This window comes from Rhodnius prolixus, unplaced genomic scaffold, assembly GCF_049639745.1.
Source record: "Rhodnius prolixus isolate KJV_2025 unplaced genomic scaffold, Rpr scaffold_5, whole genome shotgun sequence".
In the NCBI taxonomy this organism is placed as follows: Eukaryota; Metazoa; Arthropoda; class Insecta; order Hemiptera; family Reduviidae; genus Rhodnius; species Rhodnius prolixus.
The window spans coordinates 22,729,325-22,752,857 of record NW_027411624.1 but is presented as its reverse complement, the minus strand read 5'-3'; the positions used below and the strand labels follow the sequence as shown (position 1 = coordinate 22,752,857).

Genomic DNA, 23,533 nt, shown 5'->3' with positions numbered 1-23,533 from the left:
GCTATCCGCAAGATGGGTGCCGCGATTGCTCACGCTTGACCAAAAACGAAATCGTATGAAGTGTTGCAAGGACGGTTTGCAGCTGTTCCAGAAGAATCCGCAGGACTTTAAGCGTCGTTTCGTCACTGTGGATGAAACATGGATACATCACTACACTCCTGAGACCAAAGAACAATCTAAACAATGGGTTACCAAGGGGGAATCTGCGCCAAAAAAGGCGAAGACCGTTCCTTCGGCCGGAAAGATTATGGCGACTGTCTTTTGGGATTCGCAAGGAATAATCCTCATCGACTATCTGGAAAAGGGTAAAACTATTACAGGTGCATATTATTCATCGTTATTGGACCGTTTGAAAACCGAGCTGCAAGAAAAACGCCCACGATTGGCTCACAAAAAAGTCCTTTTCCATCACGACAACGCACCAGCTCACACCTCAGCAGTTGTGGTCGCAAAATTAATGGAAATAGGGTTCCAACTCGTTTCACATCCCCCCCCCTATTCTCCAGACTTGGCTCCCTCGGACTACTATTTGTTCCCCAATATGAAGAAATGGCTGGCGGGAAAAAGATTTTATTCAAACGAGGAGGTGATTGCAGAAACGAATGGCTATTTTTCAGACTTGGACAAATCCTATTATTCGTAAGGGATCAACAAACTAGAGCAGCGTTGGACGAAGTGTATAAGCCTAAAAGGAGACTATGTTGAAAAATAAAAAAGGTTTACCCCAAAAAATTAAGTAGTTTTTATTTTTGCACGGACTTTTCAAACGACCCTCGTATTAATGATATTTAAAACGGTTTTTATAGTTTTCTATAAACTAATGTAGGTTCTAATTATATACATATATATTTAGATTCACAATATTTATTTATTAAGGAGCAAAGATTCTTACTTTGTTTATAAACATCAGGAAATTATTAACTTTTTTGAACTCTAAGGTAAAACCATGTACCTTTTAAATATCTAACCAAAAAAGTAAGCTGTCATATCCCGCCTGGCTTAATGCTCAATTATATCGGGAATTTTGATTACTCAGAACTATCCACGGGTTCAATGAGCTCTTACAACGATTTATAATAAATCCAGAACTGTGGTTAATTGCATGATTCTACCCTAAAGAAACTACATATTTAGGTAGATAATTATTGTATTGCCAGTGGCTGGCAGTGCACTGAAAAAAGGCACCAGGCGTCAATGCCTAAAATGTTGACCTGCTTCAAGTTAATAAGTGTATGTAGTAGCAATGCAAGAAGTGTGTGCTTATAATAAAAAGAATAGCTATATAATTCATACGATTTTTTTATTCTAAAGAAATGGGGGGGGAAAAAAATCATGTTTATTTGAAGAACAAGTTAAAGTAAGTTCTGATATAGTTTAGAAACAAATATAGATTATCTAGTCCATAAAGTTTAGGGCAGAAATCAGATAAAAATAGAAATAAGTAACTAATTAAAATTACAATATCTAGAATCTATTTGAGTCCTACCATATATAACTTCATAACAAGTTGTGGGAGGAATTAACGTTTTCATCTGGGCAGTCTCCATGGAGACAATGACGTAGATTTATAATAATCAGCGGCTAACTTGGACAATCAATTGGTTTAAACGATTTAAAACAATTAAACTATCGCAATAAATGAAACATAATTTTCATTTTTTAAATAAGGGAACAAAGTGAAGAGATTAGCTCAGTGGTTAATGAAAAGGCACTTGAAACACATCTGGGAAATATGGTTTAAGTAGAATTCTGAATGAATCAATTGTTAAATTACTGTGCATTTGGAAACAATCTGTTTCTGATAGGACACCTACATGTATCTGACTGTACGATTTTAGTCAGTCAGTTAATTGAAAGCAACACTTTAGCAGATTATTTTCTTCAGTTTCCCAACTAATTTCTAAAAATAGTGGCTCGTCAGACCCACTTAAGGATCAGTTCTTTTATTAAAAAATGTTTTTAAATAAAAATTGATTTTTAAAGTACTGCTCAGACCATAGCAAGTTGATTTGAGCATTGGCATGCTGTAGAATTATTATATTCTTAAGTACCCAACAAAAAAGAAAAAAAAAACATTCTTTTTTAAAATAATCAAGAAGCTGGATGTGCACTGTAAAGACTCCAAGCACTAATGACCGAACATAATATACGCCTTAAAATAAAAACAAAAATAAGAAGGAAGCTATGGCGTTAGATGTTGATGAACCACAAAAAGTAAAAATAGAGGAAACTAGCACTCCAGAGTTACTTTATATTTAGATTGTATTTTGATTGAAAAAAATAAAAGTAATAATAACTGAATACAATTAGTGTTGGAATATATCTAGCATCTATCATGAACCAGAATGCACTTTCTAAACTCCACACTCTTTTTTCTTTACAATAGTAGAAAACAGAAGATTTTCCTTTGGTAGTACGATGAGCCAGTTCTTAAATGAAATAATACCCCTCTAAGAACAACCAACTGATACCAATTTCGCCCAAATAAATATAGATAAAGATAATTTATTCTTATTAATAAGACAATGAATCACAAACAAAAATAATACACAACTTTTTTGAATTTATAAAGATTTTGTAATGAACTTTGCCAGAATTGAAGCAAAAAAACTGTGATGAATAAAAGAACATTCTGGATATTACTAAAATTAGCTAAATTTATTAAACTTGGTCTTAACATTAAATGGAAATTTAGAAGTTGGATTATGAGTTTGGGTTTTTGGAACTTAAGTCTAAGCTTACCCGTTTTGACAGAAACTGTTCTTTGAAAATGGTACCCGGATCAAATTTGCTACTAAATTCTTAATTTGGAGAAAGAGTTATATTTAGGCACAAATCACTTACAAAAGCGCGTTTTTTTTGTATGTGAGATTTTATTTAAATTGGAACCTTAAACTTCACTCTCATACATTGAAAACTCTTTTAGTTCGTCCAATAGTCAGTATTAAAGTAGGCTGTCTTTAAATAAAGAAGTCAAAGGTTACAAATTGCACTTAAAAATAAATTAATTAATTAAAAAAAATCAAAACTTTGAAATATTTGAGAAAATGTAAGGAAATATTTCAAACATGTATTATTTTTAAATTTACTATTTTATTACTAAAATAATACTTGTTTAAAATATTTCCTTACATTTTCTCAAATATTTCAGAGTTTTGATCTTTTTTAATTTATTTATTTATTTTTAAGTGCAATTTGTAACCTTTGACTTCCTTATTTTATGACAGCCTACATTAAAATTGACTATTGGTCCATCCAAAAGAGTTTTCAAAGACTTAAACTACTTGATAAACTAACACTGTTGAGTGCTTGTGAACACGTTTTCTTGTAAAACAAACGTAATTTCTCATACAAAGATAAAAGGAATCCTGGAAAATGATATACCGTTAGGAAAGCCCATTAAACAAGGAAACTTTTATAAAAAGTGCCAGCACCTAGGTCTGATACTGATCACGCAAGGGCCTAATGAGTTTTCTTAAAAATTTCGATTACTTTTATTTTTCCAGCAACCGGAGGAAGATTGAGGCTATTTGGAGAATAACTTATGCTTCGAAATGGTATCAATTTTTAGAAAATTTATCTGTCTTTCTAATCGTGTCATCAGAATCGAATTCGGACTAAAACTTTCTGAGTAATAACATTTTTACTGGAAAAAAGTAATGATTTTAGAAAAAAAAATTAAAAGTGACGTCACTTAAGAACAGAGGAAAATATGAAGTAGGCCAGTACGTCATTGAACTCCACTTTAGATGTACTACACACATTAGGCCTATGGACACTACTTACTGGTTCACCCTGTATACAAACAGAATAAAGAGTTAGATTTTTGAACAGGTGATTTTAAAAAAATCACAGTAATTGAAAGGAGTATAAATATGAAACCATTAGTTGATATTTTAGACATATTTGATTAAACAACCTCAACTTTTTTTATAATTGAATGAAGAACAAAATTTATTATTCTAAAGAATGCTTAAAAAAGTAGCAAAGCATGGAAAATGTACCGAATTAGAAATGCCAATTACATCTAATAAAATTAATTTTAAAAAAATTGCCAATGCCAAAAATAAAAATAAATAAATAGAAATTGAAGTAATTTTAACAATCCTAATCTTCTCGCAGAATATACCACTATTGAAAAACTTATTCCTCTTAAACCTTTCTTCTTGAATAAATTAAACCGAAAAAATGTAAACCAACACCTCCACAAATCTTCCCTAGATTCATCCAATGCAACATATGTTTTTCTTCCTGAAAAAAAAGCCTGTATAAACTATGAAAAATCTACTATTAATGAAGATAATTGTAGCGATACAATTTAAAAATCATATATGTACCAACTCATATACACAAAAAGAAGCTTTCGAAATGTGTATATATTTTGTTCTTTCACAAAAGACTAATTGGTCAGGATGTATTAAGTTTTAAATAATTGTCATAAACCGTGTTAGTGGGATGTTGTAAATATTTGACTCATATGATTTATATGAAAATTGGTGTATCTTGTACGGAGTTAATTTAACTAAGGAAAAATGAAAATAAATCTTTTAGCCGTTTTTGGTGCGATTATCTTCTTTTCCCATGGTGTAATTGCACCGCAGTCTTTTAGATATACATATTGCTGTATGAGATGTGGTATAAACCATGTTATGTGTAAATATCCGGTGAGTTAGAATTTTATAATTTCTTTCTTTCTGTTTGGAAGAAACATAGTTTTACATTCAGTGAAAGTATACGATAAAAAAGTGAGATATTATGTAAAGGGAATCTTATAAATTTCTGAAAATTGCATGAAAATTACATTGATTCAATAGATCTGCTCCTATTTTTTTTTCTTTTTTGACATCAGTTAGAAATTAAATTGAGGTTGTGGGTAATTTTTAATTAAATTAAAAGACTTTTCAATAATGTTAAGTGCCTAAAGATACGAATTCCTACCTACCAACTATTTATGTGTTTATAGAGAAATATTGATTAAAAATAACTTTTTCTAAGAAAACAATAGTTCTAGTAGACAATAGCTAATTTTTATTTTAAATAATAATTACTCCATTTTAATAACTAATAAGATTTTATTATTCAACCATTACATGATTACTGTTTTAGTTATTTGTTGTGAGTTAAATCATCACCATTAACGTTAACAATTTTCTAGCGACCTGGTCCCGGGCCTGCTTGTGAAGAATTTATTCGAAGTGGTCTATCGGATAATGATAAAAAGCTGGTGTTAGATGTACACAATGAATTAAGGAATTACGTAGCAAGCGGAAAAGTACTACGATTTCCAGCGACAGGTGCAAATATGAAACAATTGGTAAGTGACATTTAGAATATTATGATTGGTAAAATGACATTATGTATTATTTGATCAATTTATAAATTTAAGTAACACTTGCTTCCAAAATTTGGAGCATCATTTAGTAAAATTTTAGTAAACTTCTAAAAATAAATTACTAAAACAATTTATAAAATTAAATAAATGATATCAGTCAGGATTGAACATATCTAGAAAGTCAATCGTACTTACATAAAATCCAAATTGTCAACAATCAAAGTTATTTTACTCCTTAACAAAAACTTACAGTTTAAAATGTTAAGTATAAGGGTTGATTAAACGCCAAAAGGTACACAAATCAGCGAGTACCCAACATTTCATTAATACTTCATTGATATTATTTAAGTAATTTTACCGCATTAATTTTCATTAATATTTTTTAAGAATTTATTAGATGTCACATACCCTTATGCTGGCCATTTTCATCTACAAAATATTTGTTCAAGTAGCACACCATTTAACTTAGATTGACTGTAATATCTATTTATCTATAATAATCAAACTATTGATTACAGGTGAAAAAGAAAACGTTATAAAAAATAAAAAATATGAGGCTAAAAAATTCATAAAATTTTTTAAAATTGCTTACACCAACATACATCAATGATTTTATTTATTTATTTTTATTTTTAAATAAAAATCGTCGGTTTAAGTTCATTCTTCGACTAAAGTAATTGTTATTTTATGTAGTAGTCAATCTGGCTTTATCGTAAATAATATAGTTTTCTTCAATTACATTCTCCATCTAGGTATTCATCCCACAATGTTGTGTATATGTAATATAAAATAAATAAGATATGCATATTTTTAGGACAGCTAATTATTCCAGTATTTTACCATAAGTAAAATTAGGGGAACTAAATTAAATTACAATTGAGAAATGAATAAATAATGTTGAATAATCTACTTGTTATTAACTGTGTGTTATTTGTCCTCACGAATATTTCGGTAAGACGAATTCAAGACTGAAATATTGTTTTAAATCCTCCGTGATTCAAATTTAAACAGTAGCCGACTCTAAATTTGTCTTTTTCTAATTTAACATGCATGTATATGTGACAACTTCAGTATAAAGGGCACATTAAAGAGAAATAATAAGAATAATTTGGAATAGAGTTAAAATAAAGTACCTATTTATACGAAGATATAATATACATTTTATCACAATTATAACTATTATGAATGAACTGGCCAGCATAAGGGTATGTGACATCTAATAAATTCTTAAAAAATATTAATGAAAATTAATGCGGTAAAATTACTTAAATAATATCAATGAAGTATTAATGAAATGTTGGGTACTTGCTGATTTGTGTACCTTTTGGCGTTTAATCAACCCTTATACTTAACATTTTAAACTGTAAGTTTTTGTTAAGGAGATTTTTGTACCTTTTGGATAGATTTTCCTTTTTGTCTATTAGCAAAGTTACGCCTGCTTTACAGATTTTTTTAAAATTTGGAATAAGCTATTCTATCATTATAACCTGATAAGGTGTTAAATCGGAACCGTAACTACCACTGGAGAGATCTTTTTAAAGAATGGTTATAGTTGCGGTCCCCAAACCATCCTCAATAACCATTTTTTTGAGAAAGCGTTTTGAATAAAATAGGAAGGTATTTGTACGTAAATAGCAAAATTAAACTGCGATTTCAGTACTTCCTTTTAAAAGGAGCAAGAAAAATAAACTGCGATTACAGTACTTCTCCCTAAAAGGCAAAGATTTTGAATCGAACGACAATTCATTGATGTAAATCGGTTCACTCATTGATAATTTTAACGATTGCAGTACTTCCTCTTAGTAGGTGTAAGAGCATGATGGCACTTCACAGTCACGTAGAGGAGCTTTAATCACTTCTTCGTGCTAAATTTTATCAAAATCGGACTAATCTTTGTAGAAATATTGGTAATAATAGTTTTAGAAAGGGCCTTATTTGGGTGGGGCGAACTCCCCTCCTTATGAGGCATAGCGTCGAGACTTTTAAAGTACAAATCTGTACAAAATTTCGATTCGAATGACACTTCATTCATGAAAATCGGTTCACGTGTCGATAATTTGAAACGATTGTTATACTTCCCCTTAACAAGTGTAAGAGCAGATCGTCGCTTTATTGTTAGGTAGGGGAGCCCTAACCCTATCATCCTACCAAATTTTATCAAAATCGGGCCAAGATTTACAGAGTAATTAGTAATAATAATTTTGGAGGGGGCCTTACATAAAGGGGGCTAACTCCTCTCCCATTCGATGTACAGGGCCGAGACCCCCAAAAGGCACATCTACATAAAATTCCGAATCGAATGACACCTCATTCATGAAAATCGGTTCACGCGTTTAGGCGCTACGTTGTTTACAAAAAAGGTAACAAGAACAACAACAAGAACAAGAACATTTTTTGAAAAAACCGTTTTTGCTCATTTTCGGCAACTTTTTTCTCGAAACCTATTAGATCTGGGTGGTTGCAAAAAAATTACAGTTATAAAGGATAGTTTGGAGTAAGATTTAAAGAAAATTTGGGAATTTTATCTTTTACAGAAAAATAGAAAAAAATTGTCAAAGTTGGGTGTTTTTCAACGTTACACTTTTTCGTGCAGTTTTTGATGGTCAACCCTTATACAACTGTCCTACCGGACAGTTTTAATCAACAATTCTTAAGTATTAGTCTGAATTTCATTAACTGAAACTTTTCATCGGAATCACAGTCGGAATTTAATAATGAAGCTCTAAGTAGAATTGATTACTAATTTGCTACAAATCATTAGAAATTCTCTGATATTAAAATAAACTGATAATAAATACATTCATAGAATCATAGAGATATTTTCAATAATTTTGAAAGAGTTTGGATAGTTTCATTCCGCTGCTAGAAGCCTGATGATGCAAGAGCATTATTATAATTTCGAAGAATTTCGGGACAACTAATTTATTAAACAAAAATAATGAAACCTTATATAAATAGCATTGCTTGTCAACACTTATTATAAAATCAAAAACCATAGTGGACCAAATTTTTTATAAAATATAATTGAAATTTAAACAAAAAATTATACTTTTAACATTTTGTATTATATGTAGATCATAAACTGAGTGGCTACAAGCTGAATCCTCTTCAGCTCAATAGGGAGTGACTCCCTGATGAATAACTGTTTGTGTACGTAGTAAAAGCGTCATTGTCTACAAAATGTTAAAAGTATGTATATGTGGGTAGTGATAAGACCCGAGCGTAGGTACGCTGAGCCTAAATAGTTGCATATTTGGGTTCTGCAAGTATTGCTTAATTGGGTATCAATACAAATGTTACTCTTGGATATCCTTTATCTATCCAAGGATAGATAAAGAAATGGTTCTCTAGTTCCCACAACAAAACTTAATTCAAATGTTATATAATGCCCATGTATCCTATTTGTTTTCGTAGACACATAAAATAAAAGTTTTTGCAGGAATGGGACGATGAACTCGAATTGATCGCAAAAAGACAAGCCGACCAGTGTATTCCTGTTAAGGAAAGAGTGTGCTCTGATTCAAGTAAGTAGTTTTTAGTGAGCTTATTAGATTCATGTTTTCTAAATAAACGGATTTTACGACAATAACAACTTCACTACTAAGATAATTATTCAAAATTTTTAAGAAAAATAAATCTCACAATCACGACCATTTATTTTATTTCACATTCTGAGCCGACAGGTTTCGTGATAAACCCTTCAGTATTCTGGATTTATATTTGGTCAAACCAAAATACGCCTTAGTTTTGTTGTGGTTATTACTGCTGAACAGATCTTTGCCTATCTTGGACTAGGAAGATTCACTGACCCTCTCCGCAATCCTAATTCTTCCAATTCAGCTCCTAACGGGAAATGCCACCGTCTCTACCCCACAAAAGGGGTTCAGGTCCCATTAATAGGGTCCTTAACACCTTGCCTCGGTAAGGCGGTGGCCATCTCAAATGCAGACAATCCCCGGCATCCACATTAGAGTAACTTTATTATCTATACCCATATTATTGAGCTTGCAAGGTTTCTCAAACCATCACTGTCTGATAATAGGTGTTTAGCGCTTCTATGACTGCTGTCTGACGGAGAGGATGACAATCACCCGTCTTCGATAGCCTTTATCCAAAGTAAAACAGAGCGCACTTTCCGATTGAGTGAAATTCTGCGAGGAAGTTAGTAGTGTAATTCCTCTTGGGTTCCGAATGATTGGTTATTAACCTAACAACTCCAGCCCCAGTTCCTTCTCGATCCTCCTGTATACTAAATAATTGGGTGTGACTTAATAAGAGGGAGGGCTGGTCGCTGGCTCCACCCCTTGATCCCTTAGAACTCATCTTGAAGGAAGCATTTTATACTAAATTCTATTTCCAGATCATTCCTGGTGAGGTTCCAAATACGGATGCTAGCGTACTGGGATAGCCACTCTCTGCTGCACATTCTTCCCCTCCCTCCTCTTCTTTTTCTCGTCGTTTTGAGGAGGCTCCTCTCCACATAACTATGTATTGATCAATCAATTTAGTAAGTACGACCACTTGAGCAGTAATTCGCAATGTAATTATTGAAAGATTCATAATAGTTTTACTTTTACTGACTTAAACGATCAGTATATCAATGGACCACTTCATTTTTTCGGTAATGATGGCGAGTGAACGCTTTCATTTGGCTCTAAATATCGCAAGCAAGTAACAATTCAAGGTAGAAAACGTGCACATTAGAAATCAGTTCATTGGGGCAATCAATCAATTAATTATATTTCAATCTATTTAGTTTGAATTAATTTTACTAATATCATTGTGCAATATAATTTCAGTAAGATTTAGGGTTGGACAAAACATTGGAATGGCACAGAATATCGATCAGCAAAATTTAAGATCAATTGAAGATCATGTAAGAGTGTGGTTCAGAAGTAATAAACACTGTGTGGTTAAGCCTATACCGTCTAATGACCCTAATCTACCTAAATATATTAAACCAACATTTTGCAATGAGTAAGTACTTTATATTATACAGGAACGCTCAAATGATTTTGTTATATGATAAAATCTCTGTTGATACTGGTTCTTTCTGAATTTCCTCTTTGTATGATGTGTCAAATGTTCTTTTATCAAGTTGAAGGAAGTGGATTCTTTCAGAAATCTTGGCGACCCCATGTTTATCCTGGTGTAAGAACCATAACAGTACACCAGTGCCCATTATTCACACCATAGGCATATAGCCTGTATAGGTTGCCTTTAGCACTATCCATTGGTAAGTTTAGCACTACCCGTTACCTTTCACACAATTACAAGTACAATCATTGCATCGTTACACTATCAATTATCAATCACTGACATTCAAGGGCGACCCTATAGTACTTTAGATCGCAGGCTTATAGCTGTACAATCCACTGCTTACTCTATTATAAATATTCTTTTCCAAAACTGGATCGCGATAAATCTCTCATTTAAACATATCTATCCAAGGAATTGGGATAAATGAAATCTAGGATAACTTCTGAAGGAATTTCTCGTGAAAAGATTGAAAAGTTCTTCACAAAAATGATTAAGATCATACTCGGAATGTATGATAGTTTATCATAATAAGTAATGAGTGATACCTTCGACATTTTTTCCAACAACATGAAACAAAGGACTAAAATAGCGAACCATTGAGCCTTTAAACTTAAAAAACTACCAGAAATATCATCCCAATGTTCGTGACAAAATCATGGAATTCAGATATCTTTGGAGAGTTCAAATCGACAATTACATGAGGAAAACCCCCAGGGCAGGGCTTCTCAATGAGGAGGTTGCCTTTTTAGAAGAGGCCACAGTAAATAAAAAATTAGTGCCCATGCAATTTCCAAAGGAAGCACTTGATAAAATAGAATAATAAAAACTTATGCTTCCTATAAAAGAAATAAATATTTTATCTGATCAGTCCATACTTATAGGAGGGAAGTCCTAAGTACAAAGTTATGATTTAGCATTGTTTTATCGTATAAATACTTCCAAGTGTGAAACAAATGCTTGAGAAAATAGATGAAATATTATTTTTGTCCAAATCACTTATTTACATACCTCTTCTTTTTCAAATTCTTCACTTTACATCTGCGATTTTGTTGCTTAACATTGTATATGCTTCTTTCCATCAAAATATATTTAATTTCTATTTTCAAAAGAAAGGTCACCAGCAATGGAATATTTTGGTGGAGTACTTTTCCTTTATAATATTAAAATAATTATTATTAAAAATTATTCTTAAATGTTTCATTTTCTAACTGGCCTAAAGTGTCATTTAATAAGATAGATGAGAAATTTAAGTAAAGTATAATAGCAATCGGGTTGTTGAACGAAAAACTAGCCTGAAAATATAGGCAAATTAATAATATATTAATATCGCTTTGTATACCTTTTTCCATCTAACATATTCTTCTAACATTTGTTAGAAACATTCTTAACATTTGTTTCACACTTGGAAGTATTTATACGATAAAACAATGCTAAATCATAACTTTGTACTTAGGACTTCCCTCCTATAAGTATGGACTGATCAGATAAAATATTTATTTCTTTTATAGGAGGCATAAGTTTTTATTATTCTTCTAAGTATTTGGAAGTGCTTAGTTTCAATAATTTCAAGAAAACTAGCATTTTAATTATTGAAAAACCTTTCTATTTTTTTTGTCGTTTATTTAGTTACAATCAACCCATTTTATTGCATTATAAGCAACCATGATAACAATACACAACATATAGCACTCAGAGTGGAGAAGTTACACAGAGCAATAATATTTTACTTTCTACTGACTCTCGTCATCAGAGAGGAGATCGCGAGGGCACTGTCTTTTAAGACGTCTAGGGGTGCGTTCCACTTGGCGACCACAACGACCAAAACATACTTTCAGGCGTTCCACTTGGCGACCGCGGTCGTTGTTGTCGTGGCGAAAACGTCACTAATGACGTCATTATTTTCGCCCACACAACGACCACAACGCCCCACCTTAAAAGCTGGGTCGAAGTGGGCGTTCAGAGTTGGCGCAATTTTTAAAACAAAATATGGCGACCGAAAAAATTATCTCATGTAAATGAAAGTACTATTTCATGTAAATAATAGAATGTGTTTCTCGAAAGTCTACAAAAAATAAATAAATAAATAAATAATTACTTATCCCTTTACATACTAAATCACTGAATAACACAAAATCATTTACCTGAAATAACTTTTAAATTCTTCATTTGAATAAAGATCAATTACTCTGATAGCTAATAATACGTGGCCTAAGTTTTCGCTTTTTATCATTGCGATTTTGTAAAATTGCATTCCACTCTTCATCGGAACTAGATAAAGAACTTTCTAAAGCATTATTAATAAATATCCAACTGTTGCCACAAAAGACACTTTAATTTTATTTAAACGTAAATTTTATAAATACTCCAAAATGCAATATAAAAAATTGAATTATATATATTCTTTTAATATAAGTCAACTTTACCAATAATTAATAAAGTTTATTATAACTGCTTATAAATGGGGTTTAAATTAATAAATAACCTCTTCAAGCTTCTAACTTATTTTCGAAGCCGCCATATGTAATGTTTACATGAACGGTTAAAACGCCCACAGTCCGTTCCACTTGGGTTTTCGATCGCAACGCCCACAAGCAAGTGGAACGGCCAAAATCGCGGTCGTGGTCGTGGTCGTTGTGGTCGCCAAGTGGAACGCACCCTATAAGTGTTGTCTGGAAATGTTCAGGCAGATAGATGTTCTCTAGAAGTGGATTGTGATGTGATTGAATGTTAAGATGGAATAAAATAAAAGTTTCCCACCTGCAACAATTTTGGAAAATAGGTCCTCTGCATGATTTAAAATTTTGAGGGTTCCTTTAATAAGGGAGCGCAGATTATTTGTCTAAAAAAATTTGAATTAAAGATTCACAAATCCAAGTTTTATGATTAGGCGGTAAATTAAAATAAAAAAAAAATCATCATTACTAGTTTTAAAGTTGTCCTTGAGGCCTCACTTTTTGGGGAAGTCTTCTGCAGCTAAATTTGCGATAAACTTTGTCTGGAGAAGAGCTATAATGCCACAACATATTCCACTGAAGTCGAAATTTCATATATTCAATGCCGTGTCGCAAGCCATTCTCTGCTTTGCAGCGCAAGTGTGGTGGTCAGAGTACTTTTATGAAGTTGAAAAAGTTCTCTGGTTTTTCATTAGAAAAGTTATTTGGTTTGCCAAATTTCGCCCCAACTTACATACTTCACTTGGAGACTGGTCTAGAGCCTAGTTTCCATTATAACATTAAATAGTCACTATTTAGTGACGGTATTGAATATGGACCATACAAGACTGCCCCGAGTGATTGCGGAAGAAATTTCTATAGCTAGGGGTATCTTGGGCTTGGATCACTTTAGCTGCACAGACTGGAGTTGCTCTTAGTTTTGATATGTCTGAAAGAGAAGTTCTTCATTTAAAATTCCAATCTATAGTGGCTCACTTAAAAGAGAATTTTAATTTTAATTAAATTGAAAGGGTGCAGAATTCATATCGGTACATCACTTACAAGCTGCTGAATCATGAAGTTAGGTGTGCGGATTTGAGCGATAGAGGTAAGGTGTGCAGTTTGTATTGAGGAAGTGCGTTGGGCGATCAAGCTGAGAGGAGAACTGCTGAACCTCAACCATAAACCTTACAACCCTGATGGTCAGGTAGAATGTTCCCTTTGTAATTATAGGGTTCAGGAGGGCAATTTCCATTTTGTAGCGGTCTGTCCTATTCTCGCCCCTTATCGCCTAGAAGTTTTTGGTGAAAGATTTTTTTCATTCGACTTCTTTATCGCTCACTTGAATGGCCCAAATTGGACTAGACTAATTAAATATGTAATTGGTGCTTGGAAGTACAGGAGGATGCTCAATAATGAGTATAAATATTGATATAATATAGCTATCTGTTCTCTGAGAAGTCCTCAATCACTCAAGAAATGTATATACATTATTATTAATGCAGTTATAAGTATTATTAAATTTAATAAAAGGATGTTTAATTTCTAATTCTATGTTTGATATTTAATTCAGTTTTTATCTATTTTCCAAATGAAGTCAATATTATTTTAAGGAGTATTTATTGTTCTGTAAACCATTTATTTATAAGTAAGGATGTTGCATTCTGATTGGCCTGCTGATTTGTTGATTTATTATTAGTAATAGGTATTTTTTAACTACATATTAATTGTTTAATGATTTTTTTCTCTAGTATAAAAAAAAGGTTTATTTTACATTAAAACAACTCAAAATTGTATTTAATTATTCAAAATGTATAAGCTGTATTTACATGATTTGATTTATATTAAAAACCAAACCCCGGCAGACGGATATCCATGCCGTAAAGTTTATATTTTTATAAACTAAAATCTTTTTTGTATTTTGATTTTTTTTTCAATAAAACTTACTTATTATTATTATTACTTGTTTTAAAGTATATACTTTTTTAAATAGCATAAAATAATAATTTTCATAGTTACGAAACTACCTATGACTTCACCCAATTGACTTGGGGAAATTCTTATAAGCTTGGATGCTCTTATTCTGAATTCAAATCAACTAATGTAATTGAAAAAGTAAAATATGCGACAAATATTTTAATATGCAATTATGCTCCAACTGGAAATGTTAGAGGCGAAAATCCGTTTGTAGTTGGTGAACCATGTTCAGCCTGTTCAAATGGGACCATATGTTCAGAGAAATACCCTTCCTTGTGCACAGGTAACTATGTTATTAAAATATATTATATAAGAAATAGATACTTATTTGTAATTATCTCCTTTACAAAAACTTTCAGTTTTAAAAGTAAAACGTAAATGTTGTTTACACGCCAAAACGTACACAAATCAGCAAGGATTCATCATTTCATTAATACTTCATTGAAATTATTTATGTAAATTTACAGCATAAATTTTCATTAATATTTTTTAGAATTTATTAGATGGAACAGACCCTTCCAGTTCATTCATAATAATTTTTTGGTTCTAATAATGATAAAATATAAATTACATCTTCATAATTAAATAGGTACTTTATTTTAACTCTATTTCAAATTAAACTCCTGATTTATCTTTATTCTGAGTAATCACATATACATGAATATTAAAACAGAAAAAGTTTAAAGTTAGAGTCGGTTACTATTGAAATTTGAATCATGGAGTTAAAACAAAATTTGAGTCTTGAATTCGTTTTACAGAAGTATTCGTGAGCACAAATAACACACATTTAATAACAAATCAATTATTTAACAATAATTATACATTTCTCAATTTTCATTTAATGCAGACCCTTAAATTTTACTTTGATAATTAGCTGTCCTAAAAATATGCATATCTTATCTATTTTATATTCCATATACATACATTGTGAGAAAAACACTGTCAGCGCGTAGGCGTTGACACCCCGAGGCGAAGCGTTGGGCGGGGCGCGATGCGCTTTCGGATAATAGCGGAAGTGGGGTACAGTAATTGTAAATAGTTCACAATTAAATAAATGTAAAATATATGAACAAAGTAGAGTAAAGTTTAGAACATCCTTACAATTTTTCTGTAATAAGTCTCTTAATCTTTTCTGTAAAAATCTTTCTTTAAATAAAGGTATTCTTTTGTTTGTACAATTATAGCACACGGGGGATTTTATTTTGCTCCCTTTCGCTCCAGGTGATTGTCTACAGGACCCTCACTCATCTCACAATTGAGCTATCCCGCCAGAGGCGCCCTTAAGGGTATTTTTCGGTTTGGGGCTGGTTAGGGATATCGTCTCTGATAGCTCCGGCTATCTGGTGCTCTTAAGAAACCGACCTTTAAGAGAGAGGGATCTTTCTCTCTCCCCTAGCCGGTCACAACGTTTACCTTTTTAATCTGTGATTAATAGTTTGATTATTATAGATTAATAGATACTAAAATTAATCTGTTAAATGGTGTGCTACTTGAACAAATATTTTGTAGATGAAAATGTACAGCAAAGGGGTATGTGATATCCACAAAATTCTAAAAAATATTAATGAAAATTAATGCAGTAAAATTTCTTAAATGATATCAATGAAGATTTACCGAAATGATGGGTACTTGCTAATTTGTGTACCTTTTCGCGTTTAATCAACCCTTATATGTACTTAACTTTTTAAACTATAAGTTCCTGGTTAGGATGTTTTTGTACCTTTTGGATAGATTTTCTTTTTCGTCTATTCTGCAAAGTTACATATCTGCTTTAAGATTTTCTTAAAATTTGGAAAAAACGACACTTTAATTATAACCTGATAATAACAATTATCTTGGGAAAACGTATGGATTAAAATTGGTAGTTATTTCTACGTGAATAGCAAAATTAAACTGAGATTTCAGTACTTCCTTTTAAATTTAAGTGCTTTTACAGTACTTCTCCCTAAAAGGCAAAGATACAAAGATTTGGAATCGAATGACAATTCACCGAAGTAAATCGCGTCGATCATTTGAACAGTTTTTCCTCTTACTAGGTGTAGCAGCAGAACGTCGCTTTAATGTTACATATGGGAGCCCTAACCCTTTCATCACTTCAAATTTTAACAAAATTGAGCCAAAATTTACAGAGTTATGGGTAATTATAATTTTGGAGGAGGCCTTACACACATTGGTGAAACTCCTCTCCCATCGATGTAAATCGTCAAGTGCCCCAAAAGGCACATCTACATAAAATTCCGAATCGAATGACACCCCCATTCGTGAAACAACACAAATTTTTGTCCAAAAATCTCCAAAAGACTTTTATTTTCATTAACTATATTCAAAACTTGCGGTCGAAATGAAAACTGCCGGAGATTACGCTATTATTTTTTATTTATCCGCATAGACTGAGGTCATCATCTCTTTTGTGTAACATTGCCATTTTTTTTGTATAAACTTTATAAAGACTCCAGAAATATCATGCCATTGTTTGTGACAAATTACAGAGGCTAGTTGTTTTTTACAGCGTGCAACTTTCCACTCATATTAATTAATATCTACATTCCTATCTTTCAAAGTTCACAAAAGTTTGGTGGGCTAAGGTACAATTGCTCAGGAAATTGATTTCTCGCGACAACCGTCAATCCCAGTCTCCTTCAGATTTAAAGCATATCACGCCACTATATTGCCTTGATTTCTAAAGTTAGCAACAACTCATTAAACAACACTCCTTACAACAAGCAATTTTTCTGATACTTGTGGTCATTTACAACTGAGATATGGGACGCAACATGGTTATAATCTATCTTTGAAAAAAGTTGCTAGTTCATTTCACTGAGACTCTCACAAAGACAAATCAACATTTAGCCAAGATCTACGGCGACTCTTTGTTTGATTGTTTCATTTTTCTTTTGTTTTTAATATAAAAATTGTTTCAGCAAATGCTGTGCGAATCCATCCAAACAGAAAATATTTATTTACGATGGCATCAATTTCTCTAGTTTTAATTACATTGAAGAGTTTTATATGAAACCTATTCTAGAAAAATTATTATGTTTTGAATTTCATTTTTTATGAACAACAAAACTTATTGTTAGTCTATATAAAAGGATCTTTAATTTAATAAGTCTTTATTATTTGTTTTTACCAAGTAATTCTATAATTAATAAAGAATTTATCATGGAGTTCAATACAAAATTCTTATTAATGTTTAAAAGTTAATTAAAGGAATCTTTTGAGATAAAAAGTGATAGATCCCCTTCCTGGAGATCAAACTTATATTTTCAACAAACATTTAAATGCATAAATGATTTTTAAATCAAAAGTATTCCGTCAGGTTACGAATTCTCCATTTTATGTCACTAACTCTACCCTTCATTACGATCTCAAAATCTATTATTTAACTGACGAATCTAATTCTAAATGAAGAAAATCTCTTATTCGAAAACCTTGCCTTCACAACGATTCTTGATCGCCCTCCATGACGATTGAGACGTAGTTGGCCTCGTGACCATCTCCAGCATGTAAGAAACTCTAGGGAGATTATTGCCAGTGGGCAGCTTCTCTCCTCAAGTTGATCCAGTATTGAAATCTTCTTGTATCAGTTTCACTGATTGCATTTTATGCTTTGTAGATTATAAGTAGCAAATAAATTAAAAAAAAAAAGAAGAAAAAAATCTAAAATTGCTTAAGTTTACAAGCAATTACTTGTAATTTAGTTCTAGTGGAACATGCCGCAATTGGTAAACAGGTATTAGATTACATCAATTGTAACGATGCAAGAATGAATATCAAAGAACTTGCGAGTGCATAAATTTAAATAATACGCGAAGACCAATAAGTCGTTGGCTTTGCACATTTACATAAAAGAAGATAATCACAAAAAATAAAGACGCTAAAACCCTTTTGTAGAAAAAAGTTCTAGAAAGGCAAGGGATGGCAAAAATAACATTCCACACTCCTTCTCGTCAATTGGTGCGATGAAGTACGAAGGAATGTCAGGAAAATAACCAATCACCTATGCTTCACCCTACCTTACTGGTCATGGTACTGCTTGTAAAAGCCACTTGTATACAGCATCTCCTTTACACTTCCAGCTAGAGTGGCTCTAGAACAAGGAGAAAACTGGATTTCGGGCGCTATCATCCGAATCATATCGGGACCATCGCAGTTCGATTTATCGACAGGAACACTAGTTCACGTTTTACCAATCAAATTATTTGTGAACGTCAAATAGATCCATTTGATGAGCAAAATTAAGTTAATAAGTAATCTAGACGGTTTTTTTCATAATTTTATTTTTTAAAATTTTTCATTTTCCTCTACTATTTCACTTAATTTTTACCACAGAACGCCACTGTTTTACTCAAAATCTGTAGACCCCGAAACCACTGAATGGATTTCATTTTTTTTTAGGTATTAATGATATTTAAAACGGTTTTTACATTTTTCTATAAACTAATGTAGGTTCTAATTATATACATATATATTTAGATTCACAATATTTATTTATTAAGGAGCAAAGATTTTTACTTTGTTTATAAACATCAGGAAATTATTAACTTTTTTGAAATCTAAGGTAAAACCATGTACCTTTTAAATATCTAACCAAAAAAGTAAGCTGTCATATCCTGCCTGGCTTAATGCCCAATTATATCGTGAATTTTGATTACTCAGAACTATCCACGGGTTCAATGAGCTCTTACAACGATTTATAATAAATCCAGAACTGTGGTTAATTGCATGATTCTACCCTAAAGAAACTACATATTTAGGTATATAATTATTGTATTGCCGATAACTGACAGTGCACTGAAAAAAGGCACCAGGCGTCAATGCCTAAAATGTTGACCTGCTTCAAGTTAATAAGTGTATGTAGTAGCAATGCAAGAAGTGTGTGCTTATAATAAAAAGAATAGCTATATAATTCATACGATTTTTTTATACTGAAGAAATGGAAAAAAAATCATGTTTATTTGAAGAACAAGTTAAAGTAAGTTCTGATATAGTTTAGAAACAAATATAGATTATCTAGTCCATAAAGTTTAGGGCAGAAATCAGATAAAAATAGAAATAAGTAACTAATTAAAATTACAATATCTAGAATCTATTTGAGTCCTACCATATATAACTTCATAACAAGTTGTGGGAGGAATTAACGTTTTCATCTGGGCAGTCTCCATGGAGACAATGACGTAGATTTATAATAATCAGCGGCTAACTTGGACAATCAATTGATTTAAACGATTTAAAACAATTAAACTATCGCATTAAATGAAACATAATTTTCATTTTTTAAATAAGGGAACAAAGTGAAGAGATTAGCTCAGTGGTTAATGAAAAGGCACTTGAAACACATCTGGGAAATATGGTTTAAGTAGAATTCTGAATGAATCAATTGTTAAATTACTGTGCATTTGGAAACAATCTGTTTCTGATAGGACACCTACATGTATCTGACTGTACGATTTTAGTCAGTCAGTTAATTGAAAGCAACACTTTAGCAGATTATTTTCTTCAGTTTCCCAACTAATTTCTAAAAATAGTGGCTCGTCAGACCCACTTAAGGATCAGTTCTTTTATTAAAAAATGTTTTTAAATAAAAATTGATTTTTAAAGTACTGCTCAGACCATAGCAAGTTGATTTGAGCATTGGCATGCTGTAGAATTATTATATTCTTAAGTACCCAACAAAAAAGAAAAAAAAAACATTCTTTTTTAAAATAATCAAGAAGCTGGATGTGCACTGTAAAGACTCCAAGCACTAATGACCGAACATAATATACGCCTTAAAATAAAAACAAAAATAAGAAGGAAGCTATGGCGTTAGATGTTGATGAACCACAAAAAGTAAAAATAGAGGAAACTAGCACTCCAGAGTTACTTTATATTTAGATTGTATTTTGATTGAAAAAAATAAAAGCAATAATAACTGAATACAATTAGTGTTGGAATATATCTAGCATCTATCCTGAACCAGAATGCACTTTCTAAACTCCACACTCTTTTTTCTTTACAATAGTAGAAAACAGAAGATTTTCCTTTGGTAGTATGACAAGCCAGTTCTTAAATGAAATCCGATCAATATAATTAAACCCATACCATCAACAAACTTAATAAACCTACAAACATAATCTCTTAATTTACAAGCACGTATCAAATCTGTAATTTGTAATAATGATTTCTATTTCTTCTTTTCTCAATGTAAAATATATAACTAAGTATGTTCTTTATCTAGAACAAGGTTTATTGATTTAGTTATGTTATAAAAGTCAGTTAAACAGTCATGAACCCATCACAACTAAAAAATGTTTAATAACTAACAAAGTTTTAAGCACGATTAAAATTGATTACCGTAAAGTTTGAATATTTATTCTGAATTGAAAGACAATATTAATTTACCTTTCAAATTTCTTAAAAAAATAGGGATAACAAAATTATTTGATTCATTATGCATGGACTCTATTTTATGCAATAGAGAAGTATAAAAAGAAATTCGAAATTTTTACCTCTTATACGAATATTATTGTATAATCCTTCATGAGATTCTAAAGATAAACCCAAAAATCCCCGTTGGGGAGAAGAAGAATCTTACAAATGTATTTATTAAGAAAATAAATGTATTTATTTACTCCTTATACACATTTAAGTATATACAAATTTTATTAGTTAATTATATTTTATTAACAAGTTTATAATTTTATTTTTTGTACACCAACTAAGATTAAGAAGAATTAATAATTAAGTTGGACGGCAAGCCATTCTGAACAAGAATAAGGTGTGATGGAAACGTTTCTACACCGAAAAATTACAACTTCTAAGAAGTTTTCTGAATTAAATTTGTAAAGTTGTTTATTTAACATATTCCGAACTTACCCTTACTATTTAATTTCCCTTTAACTAGCTTTTTTAAATATATTTTTCAACCCCAAAAAACCCTTTTGGTGGGTTTTTAATAAAAAACAAGTATTATTTTAGATAAAATTGTTTCTCAGCAGGTACCCATTTAGTTTAAATATAGTGATCAACAAATAAAAAGTGAAAGGAAAACCAAGAATTAAATTGATAAAATCAGGCAAAAATCAGCCATGCTGATGTCAAAAAAAAGAAATCCTTATGTCATCCCAACATGCATGTACATCAAATTTGTCGACACCTCAATTAACGAAATATGGCGCAGAAATAGTTTCTAAACATGTATGAGAATAAATTAACAGTTTGAATTCTTTAAAAGGTGGTATCCCAAATAAGTCTGATTCCTTTATGTAGAGGTTCCTGATAATTTCTTCTTCAGTTCATCTCTCGATTAGATAGAAAATTCAAGTATGCAATATTGCATCAACTAGTACTTTAAATAATATTGAATTAGTATTACTTATTGTCACTTTAATTGTTTGTGAACAATTCATCAAATAGTTCTTACTTTTTGTTTTATCTATAGCAGTGACATCAGAACCTTTTCAGAATTAGGAACAGACAGTATCCGCAAGGTCAGCAACCTTATAATACCCATCTCAGAACAACCAACAGACTGATACCAATTTCGCCCAAATAAATCTAGATAAAGATAAATGATTCTTATTAATAAGATATGAATCCCTAACAAAAAATAATACACAACTCTTTTGAATTTATAAAGATTTTGTAATGAACTATTTTATCTAATAACAGTAGTTTTTTGTTTTTACGTGAGGAAATAGTTTTAAAAGTGAAAAAAAAAATAAGGTTGAAAAAAAAACAGAAGAAAACACGTGGAGATAGATCATTTTGTTTCAAATATTGCATAATGAACGGAGGTGAATGCAATAGATAGCAGCACTATCCAGTACTGTTCCCTTATTTTGGAGCTTAGAATAAAAATAATTATAGGTAGTGCTGTTGTCTATTTTAGGAGCAAAAATTATATTTTCCTCTTTCAAATATATGTTTTTCGATTTTCCTATCAATCCTGTCAAAACATATGTAACTTGAGTTATTTCTGTTTGAAATGATTAAGCTTTAATAATGTGTATCTAATATGAATAAACTCACAGTTTATTGGCCTTGCTACGTCCAGTCTTCTAAACTATTGGAGTACCCCATTGTGCCTGCAGGACTAATCGCCTTCAGACACAGACCACACTCATATATGCTACCCTAACAGTAGCTGCGGTGTGTTCATTGATCCACCGTACCACCACCGCACACCAACCCCTTCAAAGGCATAAATAGTGTAGAAAAAATACCAAGTCACTGTACATAAATAATGCATCATTTTGACCAATACAATTTTTTTATTTACTTTTTTAAAAAAGCTCCATTAAAAGTTCTATTGTAATTAGTAATTACTAATGTTCTATAAGTTAATGGTTTTGTTTCAAATTAAAGCATTAACATTAAAAATTGAGAATACACAAGTAAAAAATAACTTCAAAAAATTTATACATTCATAAAATTGTAGTATCTTAAAGTTATAAAGAGAAAAAATACAACATTCAATACCAAACTGAAGTAGGAATTGTGCGGGAAATACAATTTAAGTATCTCTAAGTATAAACGTTGATTTAATTTTCTTTAAAAAGAGAAGTGACGGCAAATAAATGAAACTTATTTTGATACTTAAATACTCAATAACGTTTAGAATTTTTTATGATATACAAATTAAACGATAAATTTCTAGACGAAAAGATTGAACCATTTTTTTTTTTTTTTTTTTTTTCAATTACTGGCAAAGTAGAACAAAAAACTTTGCCAGAACTGAAGCAAAAACACTGTGATGAATAAAAGAACA

General features: G+C 31.2%; 2 protein-coding genes across 5 annotated transcripts in view; one reads left to right on the top strand and one right to left on the bottom strand.

Annotated features, from left to right (window-relative positions):
- The window catches only part of LOC141458539 (venom allergen 3-like), a 48,201-nt gene extending 30,229 nt beyond the window's left edge, over window positions 1-17,972 (top strand). For 2 of the 4 annotated variants that reach the window (XM_074136658.1, XM_074136656.1), the window contains 5 exons: window positions 5,156-5,314; window positions 8,772-8,856; window positions 10,132-10,309; window positions 14,820-15,064; window positions 17,703-17,972. In XM_074136658.1, the coding sequence (XP_073992759.1) occupies window positions 5,156-5,314; window positions 8,772-8,856; window positions 10,132-10,309; window positions 14,820-15,064; window positions 17,703-17,794 (759 nt within the window). In that variant the 3' untranslated portion in view covers window positions 17,795-17,972. Of the gene's footprint in view, window positions 1-4,271; window positions 4,665-5,155; window positions 5,315-8,771; window positions 8,857-10,131; window positions 10,310-13,835; window positions 14,747-14,819; window positions 15,065-17,702 lie in introns of those variants that run through there. The other 2 variants (XM_074136657.1, XM_074136659.1) reach the window with 2 other exon arrangements.
- Window positions 1-22,950, bottom strand: part of MFS17 (Major Facilitator Superfamily Transporter 17) — a 74,398-nt gene extending 51,448 nt beyond the window's left edge. The window contains exon 1 of the mRNA XM_074136650.1: window positions 22,795-22,950. The gene's annotated coding sequence lies outside the window, so the exon portion shown is untranslated. The remainder of the gene's footprint in view (window positions 1-22,794) is intronic.
- Between the last annotated feature and the right edge of the window lie 583 nt (window positions 22,951-23,533).